Source organism: Copadichromis virginalis, linkage group LG16 (genome assembly GCF_057382275.1).
Source record: "Copadichromis virginalis isolate Kocher_CV1m ecotype Utaka linkage group LG16, C_Virginalis_male_GT1.1, whole genome shotgun sequence".
Taxonomy (NCBI): Eukaryota; Metazoa; Chordata; class Actinopteri; order Cichliformes; family Cichlidae; genus Copadichromis; species Copadichromis virginalis.
Genome location: NC_140633.1, coordinates 35,665,937 through 35,689,900, shown reverse-complemented (window position 1 = coordinate 35,689,900; position 23,964 = coordinate 35,665,937). Strand labels below are relative to the sequence as shown.

The 23,964-nt window shown below is 41.7% G+C and overlaps 1 protein-coding gene across 1 annotated transcript in view; it reads right to left on the bottom strand.

Annotated features, from left to right (window-relative positions):
* The window catches only part of col5a2a (collagen, type V, alpha 2a), a 43,611-nt gene extending 20,317 nt beyond the window's left edge, over positions 1-23,294 (bottom strand). Inside the window, exons 1-5 of the mRNA XM_085434589.1 lie at positions 23,055-23,294; positions 875-1,096; positions 325-344; positions 192-224; positions 64-96 (exon numbers count right to left, since the gene is read on the bottom strand). Of these exons, the coding sequence (XP_085290715.1) occupies positions 64-96; positions 192-224; positions 325-344; positions 875-1,096; positions 23,055-23,139 (393 nt within the window). The 5' untranslated portion in view covers positions 23,140-23,294. The remainder of the gene's footprint in view (positions 1-63; positions 97-191; positions 225-324; positions 345-874; positions 1,097-23,054) is intronic.
* Positions 23,295-23,964: the final 670 nt, after the last annotated feature.

Genomic DNA, 23,964 nt, shown 5'->3' with positions numbered 1-23,964 from the left:
TGAACATTAGCAATGTTCTTTTTGGTAAATCCTGCCGGTAAAGAAAGAAAAAAAGATGCTCACCATAGGTCCAGGGCGGCCTCTGATACCAGTCACCTGCAGGGAAATCATCAAACACATCAGTTTCATCCTGCTACGTTTTTGGATTTAAAATTGTCAGTTAAGCAGGTTTAAATGTAGGAAACACTCACAACTGGAACATCTCCAGGTTCTCCCTTCTGACCCTGCGCAAACAATAAGAAGTGACAACAACTTTCAGACTCACACGACATGACAGTGGAAGTCAGAGCGAACATAAAGTATAGGATCACAAAACTGGCCTACCTTGTAAATTCTACCCCCATCTATAGGAGGAAACATAGAAAAATTGTAAGGAAGAAACATGTAAGGAATATGCAGACAAATCATCAGTGTAACAACTCAGTAGGCAGCATATACTGAAACAGCTCCAAAGAAATTCATTAATCATTATGGGATAAACACGCAGGTCAGTCAAAAGCAAAATAGACGAGTAAAACAATTAATCGGTTGTCAGTCATTCTTAGTGTGAGGCTACTGATGTGCAGCAGGCTGCTGGCAGCAGTAATTCATACATCATCTCAGTAGATTATTTGGCAGCCTGTCAAAACTAAAAAACCCAAACAATCTGCTGTTATAGCTTTTATTTCTGAAAGCTTTGAACTACATGGTAGGGAAGGTTTATTTAATCGATGCTGTTTAATTTCTTGCCCTCTCTTTGGGATTAAATTTGTGTTAAAGCGTGATAAAGATCTGAGAAGGCCTTTCTTTGAATCACCGTGTCTTCTACCAACCAGATTAAATAAAAAACATTCTTCTTCAATTCCACAAACACAGACAAAAGGTTCAGGCTCACCAAAACTCCCCGTCCCACCGCTGCTTGATGAGTCAGTCTGACACACGGGGCAGCACTCGCCATCTGGGATGTACATCTTCTCACAGTTACTCAGATCGTCACACTGAATTTCATCGCACAGGACCTGCCCGTTGTCACAAACACAGATCCGGCATGGCTCTGGCTTCCAGATGTCCCTGTTTGTGTACACCTGGCCGTCTGCCGTGCAGTCCATGTCATCTCCTGGAAGGTGGAATTTGTGTCAGTTGAATACAAAACAAAACCACTGAAGAACAGCTCTTGTTTTATAATAGGACGCTGTAGAGAAATTGCTGAATTGAAGATATCCTCTTTTAACAAAGCATTTTAATAATGAAGATTGCAGTGGGAAAAAAAGTCTTGGTTTTGAAACACCTAACCGTACGCTGTGGCCTATCCTGATATTCATTGCTCATAAGGTCAGGATGGCTCAATGTGTACTTCTAAATGTACAAACAAGGTTTCCACCATATTCTGCACACACTGTAAGAGGGGAAAAAAGGGTCTGGAAAACGTGATTTGCTGTCGGGGTAAAGTCTCCAGCAGTTAGACATGAGATCATTTCCTCCAGAAGCAGCGTCTCAGAAATTTGACTCTTTTTCAAAAGAGAAAAACCTGCAGCCACCTATGAGTTTCTCCCATAAAGCCAATTATTCAATTTAGTTCAGAGATTGCTTTATGAGTTAACAAACAACTGTTTATTCAATAATAATGCACCATGCTGCCAGCTAAATACCAACTGTTATTCTTAAAAATCCCCCCAAATATTAATAAATAATATAAAAAAAAGAGTTCTGGTCAGAAAAAAGAGAAAGAAATGTAGATGTGGTTTGTCTGGCTTCAACAGACATCTGGCACGTTCTGTAAACATGAGCCCAGGTCTTTCAGGTCTGCAGACGCTCTGAAACCTTTACCTGTTCCTGATACGAACAGCAGGTGGCAGCTCTAAGCTTTAGACAGCAGGTAAGTCAGGTTACCCAGCTGCAGGATGCAGGAAGTTGCAAAGAGGTGACTCAAACGCAAATCAGAGTGGCACTTCACGCATTCTTTCAGCTTTTCTGTAGTTCTCAATATATTTTCCACACATGTATTTGTCATCACAGATGTACAGGAAGACTGAAATATGCCAATAAACTAAAGTAAAACGTGGCTTATTATGTGAAGTACACATTGAGATGCTCTTTAATGAACATCTCATGGCATTTACATGAAACAGTTTTATGATCTCTATATTTGTTATAGTCAGATCAGTATGAAAATTTGACACCTATGATGACATTTGAGGATCAAATAGAAAAACATTGTTCCATATGTACCAACATTTGATTCTATGTGAAGTAACATTCTTCAGAAGTCATGTAGAGATGAATATCTGAAGGCAGTAAAAAAAAAAATCACTATAGATTTTCAACTTGGTTAATAAAAAAATGGTCAAAGAATTCAATAAAATGATAAATCAAGTAATTAAAAACAAAAACATATTTTCGGGAATTCCATTAATAATAGATCAGTCATGGCTATCAGTGCAGTCCAGCAGCCGAACCTTCTGTGACGAAATGAAGAGACCCTCAACATATCTGTGAGATATGTTGAGATTCTCCTTACAAGATCAACGCAAGTTAATGATAGCTTGAGAATATGAGTATTGCTTAACTCTTCAACAATCCACCATCAACATTGGGACCTTTGAAATCGGACTTGGATTCTGTACAAATGCACCGTGTAATCAGACACTCTTAAGCTCATTACATCTAATCTCACAAGGATGGGAAGCAGTGATTTGGGTAATATCTCAGACAATGGTGTGGAATGACCCCCTTTACACTGTACTACTGCTGCTGTTTTCTTTCCTACCAGCTGATATTACTTTAGTTATATATTTTATCACAAATGACTGCTGGAACTACATATATACAATATGAAAGCAGGTGCAGATCTATGTTATGTGTTCTTGTGGTTCAAAAGAACAGAGTTTTTAAAAAATAAAAATATAAAAGAAATCCCAGGGGTTTTTTGCAATAGCATCCTTACTTTACTTTACTGATTTTGGTATAATGTAATCCTCTCCTGTCTCTGTCAAGGCAACATTGGTTATGTGTCGTAACTCTAGTCTTTGAGTTTATGAGCATAGTTAGGGCTATGACAAAACTGCAGTTTAACCATGCATGTTTCAACTAGCATCAAAGACTTCTTAAAAAATTATTAAATTACACAGTGTACAATATAATCAGTGAGTGGTGCTACTGTTTCTTAAATTAGTAGCATTGTCATCTACTTTCATCTGTATCCTTTAGAGAATTATTAAATTACTTTGTTTTCAAATCAGCCTTCAATTTTCCACAATTCTGATTATTTAAAAAAAAAAAAAAAACCCACACAATGAAATCTAATGGTAATGTTAGCAACATTAGCCAAGTAATGTGCTAACAGTTGGTTTGCTTTGCTGATGACTGAGATATTTTTAGCAAAAGAAAAATGGCATCTGCACATCCATTGTTTCGCTGTCCCGGGATTATTTAAATCCCAGATTTAGTAATGGAAGAAAGCTCTGAAGCCCCACTTTAAAGATGGCAAAAAAAAACCCAAAACATAATTTGGGCACTTTGAACTTAATCTGGTATTTTTTCCATAGTTACATCAGTTACATTTAAAAAAGAGGCACACTCAGCCAGACATGATAGGCTAGTACAAATGACCTCGAGGTACAACAGCCATCACCCATAGATTGTTTCTCCTAACCAACTGTGCACACAGGGGATCAACACTCCAACTAGCAAACACACCCCGAAGGTATGTTTTCTCAGATGTTGCTGTTCAATCGACCACAAAGTATTTGACGACACTAACAACACACATAGTGCAAAAATAAAATTTCCTGCCTCTCAACAGCCAGTTATATCCCACACTGTGGTGGTGGTCTTCCAAAATGAGAAGCAATACTTCACATGGAACATTTTTCTTCATTTTCTTGGAACTATTTGAACAATGGATCTCAATATCTGGAATTAAAACTTTGTCTGTTTTTCAAATGAAACATTCTTGTATTCAGTTTCACAAGATCAAACTAGAAACTCTTTCTAACTGATTCAGTTTGACGTGAAGTCTCAGACAAGCTTCTGTTGAATTTCCATTCAGGTAAATGTTATCTCAAAGGTATTGGAGGTAATTTGTGTGTACCGTCAGTGCATTTCAATACAGAGACATAAAACCAGGGATGTCTGGCAGAGCTGTTGGCCACAGAGCTGGGGAGCAATTTTTCCTGCGCAGGTTTGAGAGTTTTCAAACACTGCGTGTTGGGAGAATTTGAAATTTACTGGAAGAGAAGTGTGGTTTTTAGAGTGGTCTTTACTACCCCACCGCAAGCCCCGAGGAAGAGGGGGGAAGTCGGGGGGAGGGGGGGGGTCACTTTTTCCCCTCCTTTCAGCTAATTCGTTGCAGGTTCTGCACTTTTCCACAGACGCCACGGTTTGACTGTGACATCGGTGAAAAGGCATGCTCCCTTTCTACTTCTAGATCTGTACTTTCCACTAGTCAGCTAACAGGGCAGACGGTTTCCTCTCCTGGTTTAAAACATGGAGTCTGGATCTTTTCAACATGACTCACGTGTCTACTGCTGCTATCATTTAGTATCATTCACCAGACATAGGCCAGATAACCCGACATCCTTTCTCATAAGTCATGACGCGCACCAACCACCAGGAGAAAACCTGGGAAAGCTACTTTGTGATGTACTTGGCAGATGTGAGTAACGAAAAAAAAAAGGGGATAGTTTATGGATTTTCCTTGGCTAATATGGAAGCACTCATAACACACTGCGTTTGGGGAGAAGCTATGGCAGCCAGAAATGGAGGGGTTAGAAAATGAACTTATGGAAATGATGAGTCATTTAAAAGTGGATCCTTGATCTCTTTTAGAAAAACAATAATGAGTACAGGGCCTAAACTGACAGTCACAGCATCATCTAATTTCTAAAAGATAGTTTCCAGTTGATGTTAAGTTTATAAAAATCATACATTTTGTTCTGAACAAGCCCTTCTTTTCAGTCAGAGTAACTTGCCGTAGCTGACATGGTTTATACCATGAGGACTGTAACTATGATTTCTCATCCAGATGCAGATGAGTTACAGCTGCTGAGGGGTGGCTCTGCTGCAGCTGTGCTTTCTTGCTCTAAAAGCCCAAACATAAATCTTCCCGCTGCATATGGCCTTTAGGTCAACCTGCGACTTGTCCACTGATAAAGTTGTCCATTAAAGTTGCTGTTCCACAAACACTGACTGAGGTATTTGCCATCCCAGCCCAGAGCTGGAGTCATAATAGGTAAAAAAAGAAAAAAAGGACACCCAATGTTTTGGCTCTCGTGTCAACAGTGCTTTGCTGCAACGTGATTCGACACCCTGTGATTATACCTCAATCTACCTTCTTTTATTTCCTCTAGCATTTTAACACATCAGAAAAAGGCATCCTGTCTGTTTAATATTCAGCAGTGTGCACGATTTACCGTATGATGCTGACAGGGCTTGAAAGCTGAAGAAACACTCTAGTCTGAACATGCTCTTCACCTCGGCTTTCACAAACAAAGCTCTGAATCTCGAGGGAGGGGTAGGAAGCTCGGGCCAGGAAAGTTAAAATGATTGCATGTCTAGGCTTTTCCATCAACAGGCCCCCGTCTCCACTGGCTCTTCCTTTTAAAGAGGCAACCGCAGCTATGAGCTGTTCCCTTCCTGTGTTCAGTCAGTGGACGATTGTGGTCCTGCTGAAGTACACATCACCCGCTCCTTGTCTTTATGTCTTGTGCTTCTGTTGCCTTAGACTGGATTCATCTCCATCTTATGTTACATATCCATGGCAGAGCTGGAAATTTGAATTTGCAATTTACTGAGTTTACATTGTGGCATTTTCTCAGTTTTAATTAAGTTTGCTGCAGGGGTCGCTTCTATCAAACTGGTCGTGTGCCTTTGTGTCTTTGTGGCACATTATCATAATGAGATAATTATGCTGTACAACAGAAATCGTGCTCAAGAGTGAGAATTCTTTATAATTACAGGACTTCAAGCTGTTGAGAATGATAAAATGAAAGTTGCTAAACAGTGAAGTTTTTAGACTTGGATTCAGCAGCACAGTCTGAGGCTCTTGCTGAGGTCAGTGTCAAAGGTCAACTGAAGGGCTATCTTTTTCTGGCTCCTTATCAGAAGAATTCTTAACTTCTTTTGAAAAACAGTGCAATGCAGTGTTCTCACACTGACTCCAAACAGATTGCATTTCTTAATGAGCATTAGTGTTCTGGTCTGTCTTTGTTTTATACTGTGGCTCTAAGTATGATTATGTTCAGTTTACTCCGTGACCACATAGGTTCTTTTGTTTATTTTTGCTTTTCTGCATCAAAATATGTTGCAGATGTCTGATTGCACATGGCAACATTGTGCAGTACGTAACCTATCATTTAGACAAATTTATTCCAACACACTCGGGAATACAAGCATCAATGTTTAACCGTGTGATCATTCTTAATGTTCCAAGTCTTAAATCTCACTGACTGATGACTCTGAAACTGCCTGCATTGACTTCTGCTGTGAAATACCGACTATAATTTAAAGATAAAGCAAAAAATAAGAATGGGGACAGATTTACTGGATGCATTCCGACAGGCCGTTCTTGCTATTAGGATGTGAAAATGCACAACAAAGTCTTGAAGTGACTCTAGACCTTGCCAGGTGTAGCTGTTTGATTTAAATTAAATCTTCCACTTAATCCTTGCACCCTGTCAAACATGTGGTTTTCATGTCCTCTCGGGATGCTTCCAGCTGCTCACTGATCAAGCTAAAGAAAATACACAAACACTTGTGGATGTACTTAAAATATTACAGAATAGTTATTATGGACAATAATGGACTTATGATCAAATATGTAAAACATTGAGGCATTTATTCTTGATGCTAATTATAACACACTGCATAAAAACGAACTGTACCTAATGTTAGTTTAGGTCGGCCATGGTACATTAGCTGATAAAAGCTGATCACACTGCCAGCCCACATGAACTGATGTCTTAGATGATAAAACTTATTTCTCAAATTTCACATAGGACCCAGCATTTCAGTTGCTTTAGTCTGCCCTCTGTTGCAGTTGCCTCTGCAAGCCATTTTGCAACCCACCACTAACCCAGCTACTCCTTTTCATCCTTGGACAGATTGTGGAATTATATTAACATACGCGCGAATCCTCCAGATCAGCAAAATGCCTTTTACAGAGGTGCTCACACTCATCGTTGCTGATCACGATCATTTAAGTGCAAATACTTCACAGGTCTGCATGGTAACCCTTTTCTTTGTCAGTGATAGTTTTTTCTTTTTTCCCTTTTCTGTCATGGCGAGTCTTACTGTTGCTTCATGTTTGTACATGGAAGTCAGGAATGTATGCCTTAGGCTTCCAGCATACGCAGAAGCCCAAGGCACACATTGTCATATGGAATAAGAATTGACTTTTGACTAAAGTGGTCCTCACCGAAAATACAATCAAGGGTATATGGAACTATTATCGGACTGCCACAAACAGTTGTTTTTTTCACCAGATTTTTCAAATGTGTTAATATAAATAAATAGTTGTGGTTTGTCCTCATAAGAGCAGGTAAGCTGCAAAAGAAAAAGGATGATGTCAAACATTCCAGTTTACCAGAGCAGGCAGTTAACTTATACAAGGGGTCAGAGCACCCTGGTGTTTTACATCAACTGAACATACAGCCAGATGTGCTGGAATAAACTCTGGATTGTATACTCAAAATGACTGAGAGGAAATTTCTTTCCAGCAGAGTTTGTTCACGATGTCTGATTAAAACATGTGAATACAAAGAAAGCTAGTGTTTGAGGCCTTTGTGTTTGTGCAAACCAAATGCTAGCAAAGTGCACTCTGGAATTTGGACAACTACAAGATACTGTAGCTGTGACTCAAATGAAATAGTGCAGAATTTGTATCTGGCTTGTTTTCTTAATGCTCTTCTTCCATTCTTTAGTTCCACTACAAGGTTTGGTTCAGCTGCCAGAGCAATTTATTTACAAGCAACTTGTCTAATAAACCTCAGATTAAAAGGATTTAATGAAGCAGAGAGTGCTGGGTGGTGAGCCTTTTTCTGGATGATTTAGCCTCATCCTCCTCCTTGATGGATGAATACTGTACTTGCCAACTCTGATAAATTGGTAGCATACCCCAGCGCTCTTTCAATGTGGATTATATTATGACTGTAATAGAGGCACTTTTCTTTCTATATACATTTAACTGAAAAGCAAATGACTGGACTGTTTAACCATTACGGTCTGATGTCTGGCAGAGTCACTTAGCCATTTGTTATCTGTGAGAATTACTGAGGTTTTGGTTTTGTGATATTGTTATCAACTAAATAGACCAAAAGTACTGCCAGATGAAACCAGCAGGTCTGTGTAGGGCAAAGAGGAAACTATCTTTTCTCACATGACACACTGTCAAGATCGGTTTTCATGGTCAAATATTCAACTACTGCTGCATTTGAAATGGGCTAATGTCAACAACTTGAACTTCAGACATCTAGAGTGACTCCAAATGGCAAACTCTGCTGCTGTTCCCAAAATGACCACTCCAGGCTGCGTCCAAAAATGAGTTGATATCCAGACTCTCTTCTTTAAATGTACAACTTTAAAGAAGAAATTAACTTTAATAACCTCATGTAAATCATATTAAGGTTTAAAATTTTGCATGATAAAATGTGTGGCTGCTTTGATTGAGAGGTGTATGCAGACACAGGTGGTCGGTCACTGTCTGACCTGCATCAACTCGGCTTGTTCAAGATTCTCATTCATGTTTATGCTGTCATATTAGCCAGAAATACTATGGATAATATGACCATCCGAGAAGTCCGTCTGAATGTTTTTGTTTTTTAATTATTTGTTAGCACTAATTAGGACGTCTGTGTTTATACACCTACCCAGTCTGCCAATGCACCTTGCTAAGTAAATTGAGTAAAATTAGCTGACACCTCTAATCCTCCGAGAAAAAACAAACAAACCCAACAACACAAAAAACAACCACAACCAAAACGGCTTTAAAGCAGTAGGTCACAAACCATGTGACCTGGTCTGATGTCACCATCTTTTACCTACAGTCTATTATAGAGGTAAGAAGTCCAGAGAAAAACATGATGCTGTCGACTTTTTTTATAGATTTCTTGATGTTTATTTCTCTGTTATTAAGATGATACCAATAAAAAAATTCATTTAGAATGATCTGCATGGTTAGACACCACTGTAGGGGTTAAACAACAGTTCAGTTTTTAAATCCGCGCTGTGAAATTTTAAATACGCTGTCCTCAGCTCACATCATTTTCACCCATCTGTTTGCATTTTCATGTGCAGACTGCGGTGCTCGCATAACATGCCTGTCTCCTCTCTCTCCCTCATCTTTGCATCGTTTTCAAAATGCAAGAACACGGATGAATGTGGGCAGCACATAGTTAAGCTGGTCACATGCATAAAAGTCAGAAAACAGCAACAGTGTTTTTGCACAAAGCTGCTGGTATATGTGCAACATTTCAAGGGCATCTCATCTTGAAACACTTCCAATAATTCACATGTTGACTTGTAAATGCTAAAAGATGGAACGCACATGTCCAGCCACTATCATTCTTCAGGTGGGGAAGAGCTTTGAGGCTTTTCTTTTTTTCCTCTCTCTTTTTACAAGGGATTCTGCATTTGTGAGAAGCAGCAAGCCCGAAGGCAAGAGAGATTTATTGTGTCCACATTTTGTTTGACCTCTGCGCTACAGCAGTTTAAGGACGCTGCATCCTCTCCTCAAACCCCGCAGCTGCCGGAGGCTCCATTTTAAATCCCACTTTTCCCTTCGCATTAGCCTGTGTTTTCTCATATCCCCCCTCAAGCTCTCCAATCTCCCTTTCTTTACCCTTATCCCTATCAAAGGACACAGTATCTTTATGAACTTTCTGCCACACTCCTGTTTTTTGTCCTGCTTAGTTTTATTTTCAACACAAATTCCAGGCCATTTAGTGACTTTCCTCACAATCCCTTTTCACTTTAAAATGAAAGTTTGAGGACTTTTAGATAAATACATGGAAGTGATTATGTTAGCAAATTTAAAAGCCGCAGCATTTTCTTTTCTTTTTTTTTTTTTTTTTTTTTTTTTGGCCTGTCCCGTTTGGCTCTTTTGCCATCAGAATTGTTGTCTAAAGGCAAAGAAAGATGCCCAACGGATGTACTTTACCAAACTGACCATCCCAGCCTTGCCGTAATGGTCCATTTGATTCACCTTTTATTGTTTATTTTATTTTCACTTACTGAATACGGGACAGACTTGACTGGGGGAAAGAAGGGGAGAAAGAAAGAGGGAAAGAGAAACAGCTGAGAAGAGGGACGGGGGAGAAGGGCAAAAAACAAAAACCAACAGAATGAGCAGAAAAAAAAAATGCATATATCAATCACCTGGATCACCTGCTGAGAAAGAAAAAAGAAAGCAAGCAGAAGAGAACAAGAGTAATAGAATAAACAACATTACAATGATATATGGGAATATGACAGTAAATACTAAATATTAAACATTATTGTGCAGCACGTAAGATCAACAGCACACAGTGTGCTTTGAGGTAGGAGCCAAAAAGGGTGTAGTTTGTGGGTGTGATCACCCGTGTGTACACCTGTGAGCATGGACGCGCTTGTTTTTTGTTTTTTTTAAAAGGTTCCTTCATGTAATAATCTGCTTTAGGGCGTCGGGGGGTTCCCCGGAGGCATCTTCCTTGGGGGGCTCAACCCGGGGTAGCGGTCATGTCCGGTTAGGGGCTCTGTTGGCTCTCCGGTGACTGTTTCCTCGCGGCTGCGTGCAGCGGGGCTAGGGGAGGGTCTGTGCTGACGGACGTGGGTTACTGACCTGGTAGCCTGGCTGGCCCTGGGTGGGTCCGGGATGGGCGTGAGGTTCTGGGGGCGCTCCGTCTCTGGGCTGGGACCCGGACTGGGCCTCGGGGGCTTGGGTCCTGGTTGGTGTGTTGCCGGGGTTGTGGGCGGGTGGGTACATGGGGGCCCAGCCCTGGAGCAGGGTGCCGCCGGTGCGTCGAGCCACCTGGGGGGCTCTTCAACTGGTGGGGGAGATTGTCACATCTTGCAGGAGCTTTCCTCTCCTCAGGAGCTCCCTCTGCAGGAGGGGGAGATACAGGAGAGGTGGAGGAAGATCTCAGCCTGGGTGTTTATTGTCTTATGTAGTCTGGAAGATGAGTGGATGGTGGGGTGGGTGCAGTTTTCTCTGTGGTGGGGTTGGGTGGACTGTCCCGGGCTCTGTGGGGCCGGGCGGCGCTGCTGCACTGGGCCCGGTCTGGATGGGCCTGGGCCCCCTTTCCCTGGCGGGTCGCGGAGTATGGGGGTGCCTACTGGGGTCAGCGGGGGAGCTGGCCCCAGGGAGGGGTCACTTGCCCCTCCCTTCCTTCCCTCCCCATCTCCAGCTGCCTCCCTCTTCCCGCTCCACCACAACCACCCACACATGCAGGGCCTTGGAGTAGGGGTATGTCACCAGGGTGCAGAGGAGGCTACCCCCCCCCCCCCCCCCCTGTCCCCTTCTGGCTGCCTCTGCCTCAATTTTATCCCACAACTTAGACATTCACATTACTCACACTCTCATTACACATACATATAGGATCTTGGGGGTGGGCACGATACACGGAGTCCAAAGTACCATCAGGGTGTACACCCCACCCCTGGCATCGTTGCCCACCTCTCAATGTTAAATACACGTAGACATTGAGGGCTAGCAGGAGGGACCATGCGCTTACCTGCTGCTCTCTGGCAGGTAGCTCCATGCCCTCCTGGGTTTTAAATGCACCTTAGAACACACATGCATCAACATTACAATGAGCGGGTGGAGGGAGGTTTGGAGTCTTCTCTCACCCCCGTTCTCTGCGACCTGCTGGAGCAGGTGGGCTAGGAGGAGGAGTTGGCCGTCTGACTGCGGTCTGGAGTGTGGAGCCTTCCTGCTGCTGCGGAGTCGGGGCGGTCTGCCTCCCCCCACCGCAGGGAAAAGGGAAACACCACCTGGGTCTGGGTGCAGTTCCCCCCTCCAGGGGCGAGGGCACCTAGACCCGGTTTGTAGAGTACACTTGGGGAGTGTGATCGTGTGTACAACGTCTCTTCATGTCTGTCTCCACGTTGGTTGAGTGTGGAGTAAGTGCATATGAGAGCATGAGGGTGGGAATGGATGTTTGTATCTGTGTGTGCCTGTATGTCTGTGTCTATATGTCAGGTTGGGTGTCAGGCGCCACCTCTCTGGGGACATCTCAGGCCCTCCAAGGTTTGGAGGCCTATCTCCCCCTACCACCACTTCCCCTGCCAGTGGCGGACCCCCTCAGACATCGGTGCGTTGGTGGTTCTTTGTGTCCGGGGATGGGCGTCCAGGTACACACTGGCTCACTCCTTGGCGGCCGCTTATCGGGGCCTGGAGCCTGGGGCTCGCTCGGGCCACTTCGGAGGTGGGGTGCCCCTGGCCTCTCGGCCTGGGGCTCGGTCACTCAGGCTCAGCTGGCTGCCGGCGGAGCTCACGGGCGCGTCACTGCAACTCCCCCTGGCTTCTGCTCTGCGGCTGCTGAGTGAGCCCTCATCTGGGACTCTCCTCAGCTCTTTCCGGGACAGTGGCGCAGCTGCCCCTCTGTTGGTCTTCCTTGGTCTCTTGTGTTCTGGGGGCCTCTGGATGTCTGGAGTTTTGATCTCCTCCACACCTGCTTCACGCCCTGGAGCCGCAGCATTTTCTAAAGGCTTTCAGTGCAGTCATCATCTATTCAAAACATTGCTGGAGGAACCTTGTTTTAAAGTAATGTGACGTTATTGTATTAACAGAAATGCACTTTTACTAATGGTTTCCAGCCCTAAGAATCAGACAAACAGTCATTGTTATGGAAGATGTTTTTGTGGGGGTTTTGGAAGCAGAGATCTGTATCTGCATCTGTAAGGAAAACACTGTCTGAGCCCACATTTAGGCCAAAAACCTCCCCAAAACATTTTGAGATAAAATTGATCCAACATTATTTCAGCATTATCTCCGAAATGGAAACCATGACTTCATTCATGTGAACTATTTCAGCTGTACTCCAAGTACTTCCTCGAGTCATCTGTTATTGAAATCACAGAGTTTGTTTCCAGTGATCGGCTCCTTGCAGGTACAAACCATATCTGTTGCTGGAGAGAGAAACCGTAATTTTCTGGACCACTGTTAGGATCGGACAGATAAGCGAGCACAGGGAGACGGGGGTCAGCACAAGGCCGCCTTCCTGTTGTGACATCACTCAAGTTGAAAGCCCAGGGGCGACACACAGAATTTATCACTTTCTCTTTATTGCCAAATGAAGCCCTTGAAGTTACTGCAGTTTGCATTTTTGGAGGCACAGACAAAAAGGGGTGATAAGGTCAAGGCAGGACTGGCCACATGGTTCTGTCTCCAGAAGGTTGTATCTATGAAATTGCTGGAGCCAGACTGTCTGGGTTTGGTTATGCAAATAAATGAATAACTATAATTATTCAACAACAGGTAAATTAAAGCATTCTTGGAAGGATAACTGAAATCTGCACTGAGTTTCTATGAAGCCTTTTATACACTTTGATGGCAGAAGCTCCTTTTTAAATTTAGCTATTGATTTCTGTATATTGACTGATCTTATTTTTTCCCTTTAAACATCTTAAAATATGTTTTTGAATCTCCAAAGTTCTGTCTTCTCCATTCATGTGAACCTTCTAGGTAGACAGCAATTGGTGTGCAAGGCATTGACGCTTTCACAGCCCTGGTAACTTTCAGTACTGGAAAAGAGAAACTATAGACAGATCTGAGCAGAAATCTGTGACAACAGATGATACTAAGACAAACACAGCATGAAAATCTGCAGAGCTTCTTGACAACATGGGCTGTCTCTGAAGCTGACAAGAAGGTGCTGTAAAGAATGGTGAAAATCTTCAGAGGGCATTTATATTGACAGATACATAATCAGGCTACTGGACATCATGAGAGGCCCCTCCCACTCAGACCATGAACCTGCGTAGCCTCAACGCCCGTACAACAAGGCTGAGTGGACTCAGTGCCATGAGTTTCCATCTGCACTTTATCAGTTCATGTATGTGTTTTTGTTACTATATGATTTTTAAGTTATTAAGTGTTATTCTGCTTTATTCTACTTATTATTTTAATACTTGTCTGGAAAACACATTTTGGTTTTCTTTCATATTTTTAACATGTTGAATGTCCGTAAATCTGTTTATCCATCAGCTATCACTGAGATCAGCTAAAGAGGCAGGACTGTGGCTGAGCTTGACCCTTGTGGCATCCCGTAATATGCACATGCGCCTTCTTTGTACTCCTTCACTTTTACTTGTGATTTTGCCACATCTGTTCATTTTCTGTGATGTTTTGGTCACATTGTGGTGCTGGCTCCTTTTGCTCAGCGGCCATCCCATGGGTACAAAACACCAGTTTAACTGTGGCTAATGTTAAAGTCTCATTCAAGGCCGATTTTTATTATTTGCTTTTTGATTGAATTAAATGTGCATAGTTGCACAATGCATAATTTGCATTATCAAATCTGCTCAATGAAGAGGGTATAGTTTTGTAGTTGAAGGTTAAACAAGTAACCCAAGCTAAAGCTGATTTTACATACATTTGAAACATGTTTGATTAAACTATATTAAACTGTGCAGTTACTGAGTTTGAATCCAAACCTCTCAACCAATCAGAACCTCTAATACTTGCTAATAACCCCTTGGGTTCAGTTCTGGCATGCACGTGTCTTGCCAAAAGAGTCTTAGATAAGAAAAACTGTATATGAGCAGCATGACTCTAATTTTTAAAGGACGACGCACATGAAATAATGTTCTCCTGTTTTTGAAGATCTTGACTGACAAAAAGATTATTGTTCAATCTACTCGGAAGCAAATGCTCTGAGATACACTTCACAGTGACCCATTTTCTCTAATGACAGAAGTATGAAGGGAATATTCCCACCCAGGTCCTTGTGACATTATGGCAAAACACCAAAAACTGCATCAACCAATGAAAAACGTTTTTCACTAGCAGCGAATCACTTCTTGGCAGTTCTGCTGCAGTTTGTTTGCTTAAAGCCCTCCCTTCTATCAGTAACAGATGCATACTTTATCCAATATGTCATAGACAGCTGTGAGTTGCAGAAATCTCGAAGGCGGTCTCCCTCCAGATAAAATTACAATGAAGTGTTTTGCTTTACAGATGTGGAACAAATCACCAGCTGACCAATTTTTCAGTTCCGTTATGAAAAAGAACATATTTGCAGTAATCTCATCTGTCTCTGTAAACAGCTGAATGGTGAAGCAATAAAGACGGTTCATGCGTAAAGGCTCCTGGCTGACACTAAGAATACAGCAAAGATTTTTTATTATTTTTTTCCAATATTTAACATTGGCTTCACCACTTTAATTCATTCTCATTAACTTTGTCTCTTTTGGCAACTTCTCTGCAAAAGCATTTCACCCATTTGCTAAAACCATCGAGGTTAAATGGTGGCGATGAGTCACCGACAACAAGCAGACATTTCCACATCTCACTGGTCTGGCTCGATGTGAGACGCGTCTGTTTGGGAACACTGGCTGGACATTATGGCCAGTGGCCGGCACAGACTTCACATTGTGTTAACAGAATGCTCCCTTCTTTTTTACCAAAAAAAAACCAAAAAAAAAAAAACCTCACTACCCCTCTGGACCTGCTGTGAGCTCTTCACATAAAAGCCCAAAGAAGAAATGTCGCGAAACAAAGAAAGTCTTAAATAGGCAGAATTTTATTAGTCCAATCAGTCTTACTTTTTTCTGCAGCCAACACTTAGCAAGTCTTCTTGGTTTCTATTGCTGCTCCCAGATAGTCCATGCATCTGCTGAGCAAACTATGACTTTAATCATAGACGACACTTCAATAAAAACCATACCCTCTGATGGGATCTGGATGGGATGATTAGAAAATACAAACCCTGTGTGTGCTGGAACTCTTCTTAACATTCAAATCAAAATCCAGTAGAAGAGGAGCTCAGTTTGGCCCTCACATTAAAGTGCTAAAATCCACTCGGCCTGACAAAACACCAGAAAGATTGTAATCGATTCGTAAAAGTCTGAGATGGTGGACATTTTCCAGCTGCTAACAGTCTAATTCTGAATTCCTTACATGCTTATTAGCACTCTTGCTGGTCAACACCAAGAAAACTTAATAATATGATACTGCTGACGAGTTCTTATAGCAGTACTTTTGTCTTTGAAACTAACTTAAATACAAATGTTCTGTACAAACATATGTGAAAAAGAAGTTTTCCACAGGAGTCCCTGCAATCCTGTGGAAAACTAAGTGTACCCAATGATTCAGCAGCTTGTAGGACCACCATGAGCAGCAGTAATTTGAAGAAATTGTTTCCTGTGTATCAGAATTTCACTGGGCCAGTGCAACGTGTGAAAGCTTTTTGTGTCACATGACTGCCAGATCTGAAAAAGTGAATCCAGTGTGGAAATGCCTGCATTCTAATGGCCAACAGGAGGTCAACTCCTGAAGTGAGATTAGCTGCCAATGAGAAAATGATCCTAATGACCTTGGTACCTTTTCTGGCTTCATTCTCTACTGCAACTGCTGAAATCAGTTCTGAATTTGTAGTTTTATGGCAAATAAATTAAATTAACTCCAAATTATGTAATCTGACTGAATCAAGGCATTCAGAAAAAAAAAGCTTCCATAACAATTTTGTGTAACGTACAATTTAATATGATTGTTTTCAGTGAAACGCAGTAATCTGCAGTATTTGCAGCTGCTGCAGTTTTATGACCACCTGGACAGAAAAGTACCTCGAAGCACTGCTCATATATGAGGCATTTCACTGTGAAGTCAGCTGTCCAACGAGTTGTTAACAGCATGTCTTAGGCCACACTGCTAACCCCTGTAACCCATGTAGCACCATTCAGTCACCCTCTTCAGTCGTAATATATACACAGTCAGGCCTCAGCTTAGAATTTGGGTCGGGCCGCAACCTGCAATTATGGCCGGCTGTCACCATTTTGTGGCATTCAAACAAGTCATGGTAGGACTTTAGAATTTGTTTCTGTAAGTTCATAGTCATCCAGGTCATGGTAGACTTAAGTGGTTGAGTTTACTGCAACCAGATGTCTTTTGTAAGTCCTTGAAGTCACTTCAGCTCTCATCCAAACAGCTTCTTCAGTTCTAAAAGCTTTCCGTCAGCCTTAAAAATCACATTTTTTTGAAGACTTGAGGTAATTTTGACTTTAAAATGTTTCATTTAAAACTGTAGGAGAAGTTGAAATTGCATGTGTTAAGATCTTTTTGCATTTCCCGTTATGACAATCAACTGATTCCCTCCACGGCAACTGTGGTGTGATTTTACAGAATCATTACCTGGACCGAAGCACAAAGAAAGGTTTCCAAATGGGCTGTAACATCTCCTGAAAGCTACTACAGCAGCTTTTAAACAGTCACCAGAGGAGAGACAGAGAACATGTACAGAGGGAGTGCTACATTACACTGAGCCCTGCCAACCTGCAGAGGATAAGCTCCAGAGGGTAAAAGTCCCCCTGATCTGCAGGAAAAACTACAACCAGCTGTATCAACACTCGCTGAACAGGCTACGCACCAGCAATGGCTAACTGCTCAAAAGCATTATCATGAAGGCCATGTTTGTTTTCCTGGCATTTTGTGATGGACTATATTACTTTTTAATTGTGGAGAAAGATAATGTTTGCCTGAAAGCTTATAATCTTTACTTTCATGACCAATTAAAGGCCTGCTCCTGCAGTTTAGTACTGAAGTGACGTGGAGCTGGGGAGCTCACGAGACAGAGAGACTGAGAATGATTGGACAGAACATGAAACATTTTTTGACACATACTGAGAGGATGGAGCCTCGATTTTCCAAAATGAAAATCAATCTTTAGACTACTATTATCGTGTCTTCTTACAAACTTCACAACTCCAGATTTGTAAAAGAAACTTCTTGGGGTTTTTTTTGTTTTTTGTTTTTAAAAATTGTTAAAATAGAAATCTAAAATTGAAAAGTTTCCGTTTCCTTATGATGCTGCACCAATCTGCTGCGGTGAAGAGAGAGCTGAGTGTGAAACCAAAGCTCTGCATTTACCGGTCGATCTCTTAACCTCACCCGTAGTTATGAGATTTGGGTAGTGTCCGGAAGAATGAGATCACAGGTACAAGCAGCAAGAAAGAGCTGCTCTCTTTCAGATCAAAAGGAGCCAAGCGAGGTGGCTTGGGTGTCTGATTAGGACAGGGGTGTCCAACTCCAGGCCTCAAGGGCCGGTGTCCTGCAGGTTTTAGATGTGTCCTTAATCCAACACAGCTGATTTAAATGGCTAAATTACCTCCTCAACATGTCTTGAAGTTCTCCAGAGGCCTGGTAATGAACTAATCATTTGATTCAGGTGTGTCAAAAACCTGCAGAACACTGGCCCTTGAGGCCTGGAGTTGGACACCCCTGGACTAGGATGTCTCTCAAATGACTCCTAGGACAGGTATTTCTAGCACGTCCTACCAAGAGGAGGCCCTGGGGCAGACCCAATACATGCTGGAGAGATCACATCTCTTGGCTGGCTTGGGAACATATCAGTGCCTAGGGAGAGGGAGGTGTAGGCCTCTCTGCAAAGACTGCTGCCCTCAAACCCAGATAAGCAGCAAGAAATTGGATGGATGGGGAACTTATTATACTTCCAGCTCCATATTTTTATTCTTTGACTTCACAAAAATAACTTAGCATGATTCATAGTTTAAAATAACACTCAGCTAAATCATTGGGAACCAACTCAGTTCAGCCACCTCATGAAAGCAGCCATTTAGACTCCTGTCTCTATAAGGTCACCCTCTCAATGACCCAGCTCTTCTGACTAGCTGACCCTTCCAGTCAGAAGGCTCAAACAGGACTATGTATGACAACATTCAGACAGTAGAAATAACTGCTGATGTTGAAGCATCCAAGAGTTTAGGCTTTTGGATCAAATAATGCTGACCTCATTATTTGACACTCAGGCTATGTAAGTGTATATAACAGAAAGGAATGAAAAGGAGTAGATAGTGGATCGTGTGAAATGTGCTTGGATTTTCATGCTCTATATACATAATCCTTCAGCGTAACGCTGATATAGTCACAGTGCACCTTTAATTTTAAAGCTTTACACTTTGTAGTGCTTTGCAACTATATTTAACACAGTATAAACATGAATTAAAATTAGTTTTATTTATTCAACTGTGACACAGAACTTGTGAATTAGTGGCCAAGCTCTTCCTCTGACTACCGTAGGGCTCAGTGTCAATTATAATTAAATTAGGACAATTGTAGCATTTGGGGAAACGAGCCTGTTCTGTGTTTACCGTCTGTCCTCTCATCCTCCTCCTACATAGACAAACTGAGAGGATCACAGGACAGATGGGCGAGCAAGTGACAATCAAGCGGCAGGAAACCTGTTAGGAGGAGCCATAATTGCACGGCCTTGGAACAAATAGCTACTTTAACTTGAACCTGTAAAGACAGGGGAGATGGGCTGTCCCCCTCAGACTGTTTAGGGTGTCTTTAATGTTGACAGATGTAAAACTTACTGGCTCACAGTTTACCTAAAGTCACACTGACACACTGTTTTATATTGGCCGTTTAACTTCCTCCCCTTCCAAATAAGACTTTTTTATATATTCCAAGTAGTGCCAAAGAGACTTTTTTAACATCTGGAAGTCATCCTTTCCCCCAATCCTCCATTTTCTGACTGCAATACTCTGGTTTATAAGTAGTTCCCATGGTGCATCCCTGCATGAAAACTCCTAATCAGCTCCACTGTCTCTACCACCAACACACCCCGGGTTTACAGTCTGACATTTCACATCAGTCGACATAACACCTCCTCAAACGTGTAACTGAAACAATATAAGACAATGTACAACCTGGTAAGGCTGACCCCCCTCCCCCCTTCCCTTGTCTTGCCTTTAACTCTGGTAGAAGAAGGCGTGTAATCAAGTCATAGCTCAAAAATGCAGCATGTGTTTCTAATCAAAGCCGTCTGTGGACCTGGTTGAATTCACATGTTTGGACGTTTCAGCTTTAGTAGAAAACAGCCCATTTGTTGCGATGTCACTGATGTGGCAACAACAACTGGAACCAATTTAGGAGGCAGGGTGACCTCATGCTGGTCTGCTGATCTGGAGTACCAGATTTTTGCTTTGTGCTAATGGTTTCTCTCAAACAGAGGAAAAAATATGCTGGAGACGCTTTAAGATTTTGGCTGTGATGGAAATGAAAAAGCTGGTGATGATGAGACAAATGTAACTGCGAATACACTCAAAGTAAGCCAGCGGTGTCATGAGGACTGGGTGTTGAGTTTCTTTGATGTAAGGTGCAAAGTGCCATCTTTGAAGACGTTTTACAGCTCCGTCAGTGTCTGGAAGGAGTGGTCTCACACACACATGAACACAGACACACACAGAAAATGCATGATTTCTGTCCTTGGCTAAAACTCTGGGTGCAGACTGTTTCTTGTTATTGGAATCAGTATTTTATTGCTATTTTTTCCCGTGTTCACATCCTTAAACTTTCCTCCAAATATTACTGAAAAAATCTGCTTCTTCCAGCACAAGTTGTAATTTTTCTTTGAGGCCTGCACTATATATTTTCTTTTATCCTGGTGTTCTGTGCTGGCGTCACCATTTCCAAGTGTGAGCTAAAAGTCTGCTCCTTGATCTCATTTTCCAAACCATGTTCTTATGCAGAAAACTTTCCACACATGTGCAGGCACATGTCTCTAATCTAGAGCTGTATCAACTAAAACGTTCAACATTTGTTTTGAACATGTTTTTTTTGTCTTCAAAGCATTGTGTTTGATTTTCAGTAACCTCAGAGTCCTATCTTTTTTTTATTCTCAAAAAAAGCAAAATGTTGGCTAACAAAAGGTTTCTGGGAGTATGACAACAGTTTCATCGACCATCTGCCAAGCTATTTTTTTAAGTTGCAGTTTCCCTATAAAAGTAGTTCCCTGTAACTAAATGGAATATGGAAATATTCTAATTTGATGATTTGCTTTTTGAAGATTCTTTAGAATTCTTTCTAATGGCCTGCAGGGGGATCCTCTGATTGCAAAATGTCAGATTATGAAGAAATCTACAGGCAAATTACCGATTTATGACCTCAGTAACCACTTTCCTAATGTTGTTAGTTCCAAGTTTCTTTAAATACAACATGCTGTTTATTTACTAAATTGCTTTCTTATTTGGGCTCAAAATGACAATAAAGCTAATGCTTTAGCAAATGCTTTAGGGCTGACCATTTGTTTTCCAAGCTGCTACTGTATAAGTGTTTCTTAGTTCCCAATGCTCATTTGCTACATCCGGTTTCAAAACCCCAAGATGGCGATGGCCAAATTGCTCAGCTCAACACTTCAAGACAAGAACCAATTGTTTCACAGTGGCTACATTAAAATTGTATATACAGTCACCTGGTGGGAAAAAACACCTAATTAAAGACTGACCTTTTAATCATGCATTTAATCTGGCACAAGGATATATTTTAGCCCAATGAGTGATCTCACTGCAACACTAAGTGTGCTTCAGGAGTTCTGACATGAGTCATTCCAGACAGTAGAGGAAAACTGAAATAGTTTTTGGTCTTGCTGCAGACAGTTGTTAAAAACATGAAATGTAATAACTCTCAAGCAAAACCCATACAAGCAGAGTTGGTCACTGTCTCTTTAAAGCCCCCCTCATTAAGACACAAGTATATTGTTCCACAGGGCCTTGAACCACATTTTCCCTTAGTCAACAAAAACCACGGACTTTCCAAAGTTTTTATTTGGTTGAAATGCAACCATCTCCCCCCACCTATGTTCCATGGAAAAAAAAAAGCATGCAAGATCGAGTACTGCTGAATATGAACAAATATGGAAAGTGAGATTTAACCAGCTAGAGTAGTGAGATGCTTAAAACATAGCTTCTAGGAGCTATAGAGAACAAACGGCAGAAACGTGCAGATGTGCACAGCTGGATCTCTTTGTATATTTAATTCAGGTTAAATACACTGATCATCAAATGTCATCATTACATTTTGTGTTAAATTTCTTTGGTGCAGATGAAGTGCACACATGCTGCTTTCACCACAGGGTGGCACTCTATCCAGTGTCCAACTATCACACCACAGCTTTACATGAAACTGAACCCAAAGAGAAAAAACAACTCATTTTGGTTAATTATATAAAGGAAAATAGCTTTTCTTTTTAATTACACTCTCTAACAGCAGTCCAGTGCTCAGTGTGCCCCATGACATCACGAGGAGAACAAGTCAGTCCCTGTGACGACACAAGACATCAAACACTCCGGTGAGGAAAAAAACAAGCTGGAAGCGTGGTTCAAGTAAAACAAGAACTCTCAGGTGTTCCAGGTCGCAGCTTTGCCAGCTGGAGACATCAGCAGCCCCACAGTCTCAGTGACTCCAGCAGCATCTCTGCTCCTCACATCTGCCCTGAATTAACATGTAGCATGTGTTCCCTCAAAGCTGAAATTCTTTTCACAGATGTACAATGTAAGGGGGTGGGGGGCAGGGGTGGGGGTTGTGGTGACACTTAATGAATCTTCCAAAGTGGTAGAGTCGTGCAGGAGTAATGTAATACCACAAAGGTCCTCGTTTCCCTGCTCTGCACATTTTCACTGCCTCAGGGTGACATCACTCGCAATCACTGACAGATTTCCACTGAACTGTTTTCTGACATGCAGAGCTTCTTTTTTTGCCATTAGCAAATAATCCACAAGATTCTCTTTTCGTATTAATCATCTTTAAGCCTGACACAGACTCTTCAGTGGGCTGGAAACATTTCTCATCCACACCAGAACAAGTCAGTGGGGCAAATTAAGTTGTCATGTGCAAGGAGAATTCAACAAACCAGCAAAAACCCCGTCTATCTAAAATAGCTTCTCCTAAATCAAAATAACACTTAATTACATTTCTGCAATATTAATAATCAACATAAGTCTATACAACCAAGCCTAATTTGTACTTCAAAGTTTTCTCATGCCTGCACAAAAAGTCCAAGCCAGTATCTGAAGGTTAGCCACCTTCACACATTATCACCAACAACAATAGGTGTTAACATAAGCAGCTGATGGGGTTCACTTACCGCTGGTCTGAGATGAAACAATCAAAACCTGAGCAACGGAGACCAGCAGAAAAAGGAAAATCCTTAAATGCACAAAGCTCTCCATGTCTATAAGAAAGACATGAGCTGTCCTTGTGTGCAAAGCGAGGGGAAAAGGGATGAGAAGAAGAAAAAAAATGTTCAGGTTATCACTGCACCACCATGAATACAAGAGTGCCTCTCCTTGTAAGCAGCAGACCCAACCCTGACTGCGAGAGTGCTTTTTTTTGTGTAGTTACAGCTTTAAATGAGAAGAATGCTGGCGAGCCTAATTTTCCTCCCCCTTTTGTCAGCCCTCTCCCATAACCATCCTCTCACAGGCTTTGTGGCTGTGAGAGAACTACACCCATGTTCACAAGCTCTCATAGTTTCCAGTGTTTCTTTCTATCTATCTTAAAAAATGAGCCATCTTTACTCTGACGCATAGAAAAAGATGTCAAGGAGGAGATAAGAAAAATGACTTTGCTTGTTTGAAGGTGATTTTTTGTTTCTTTTCTCTCCTACTTTTCTTCAGAACTGGTCACTAAGAAAGACCATAAAAGCGCCTTTTTATTGCTGTCTCTGGGGCACCAAACAGGACAGTTTTTACTGGGCAATTAAAAGTAAGAATAGAGTTTATTACAATTGTTTTTCAAAAGGGAAACTGAAGTCAAGAAACTTTATTTGAAGATTACATTAAATGGATTTCTTAGGCAATTACTGACATATTTAATTATACTGAGCAACAAGCACACAAAGAGAGCTAAAAACCAAAGTGAAATAGCTGCCATGGGTGGTCATGACTGTAGGTGGTCATCGCTGGGAATCTGGTGTGTAATTTTAGAGAGAAATCTGGAGTTGACACCTCTTGACTTACGATGGGAACTTGGAAATCGCCTATGCAAACAACAGC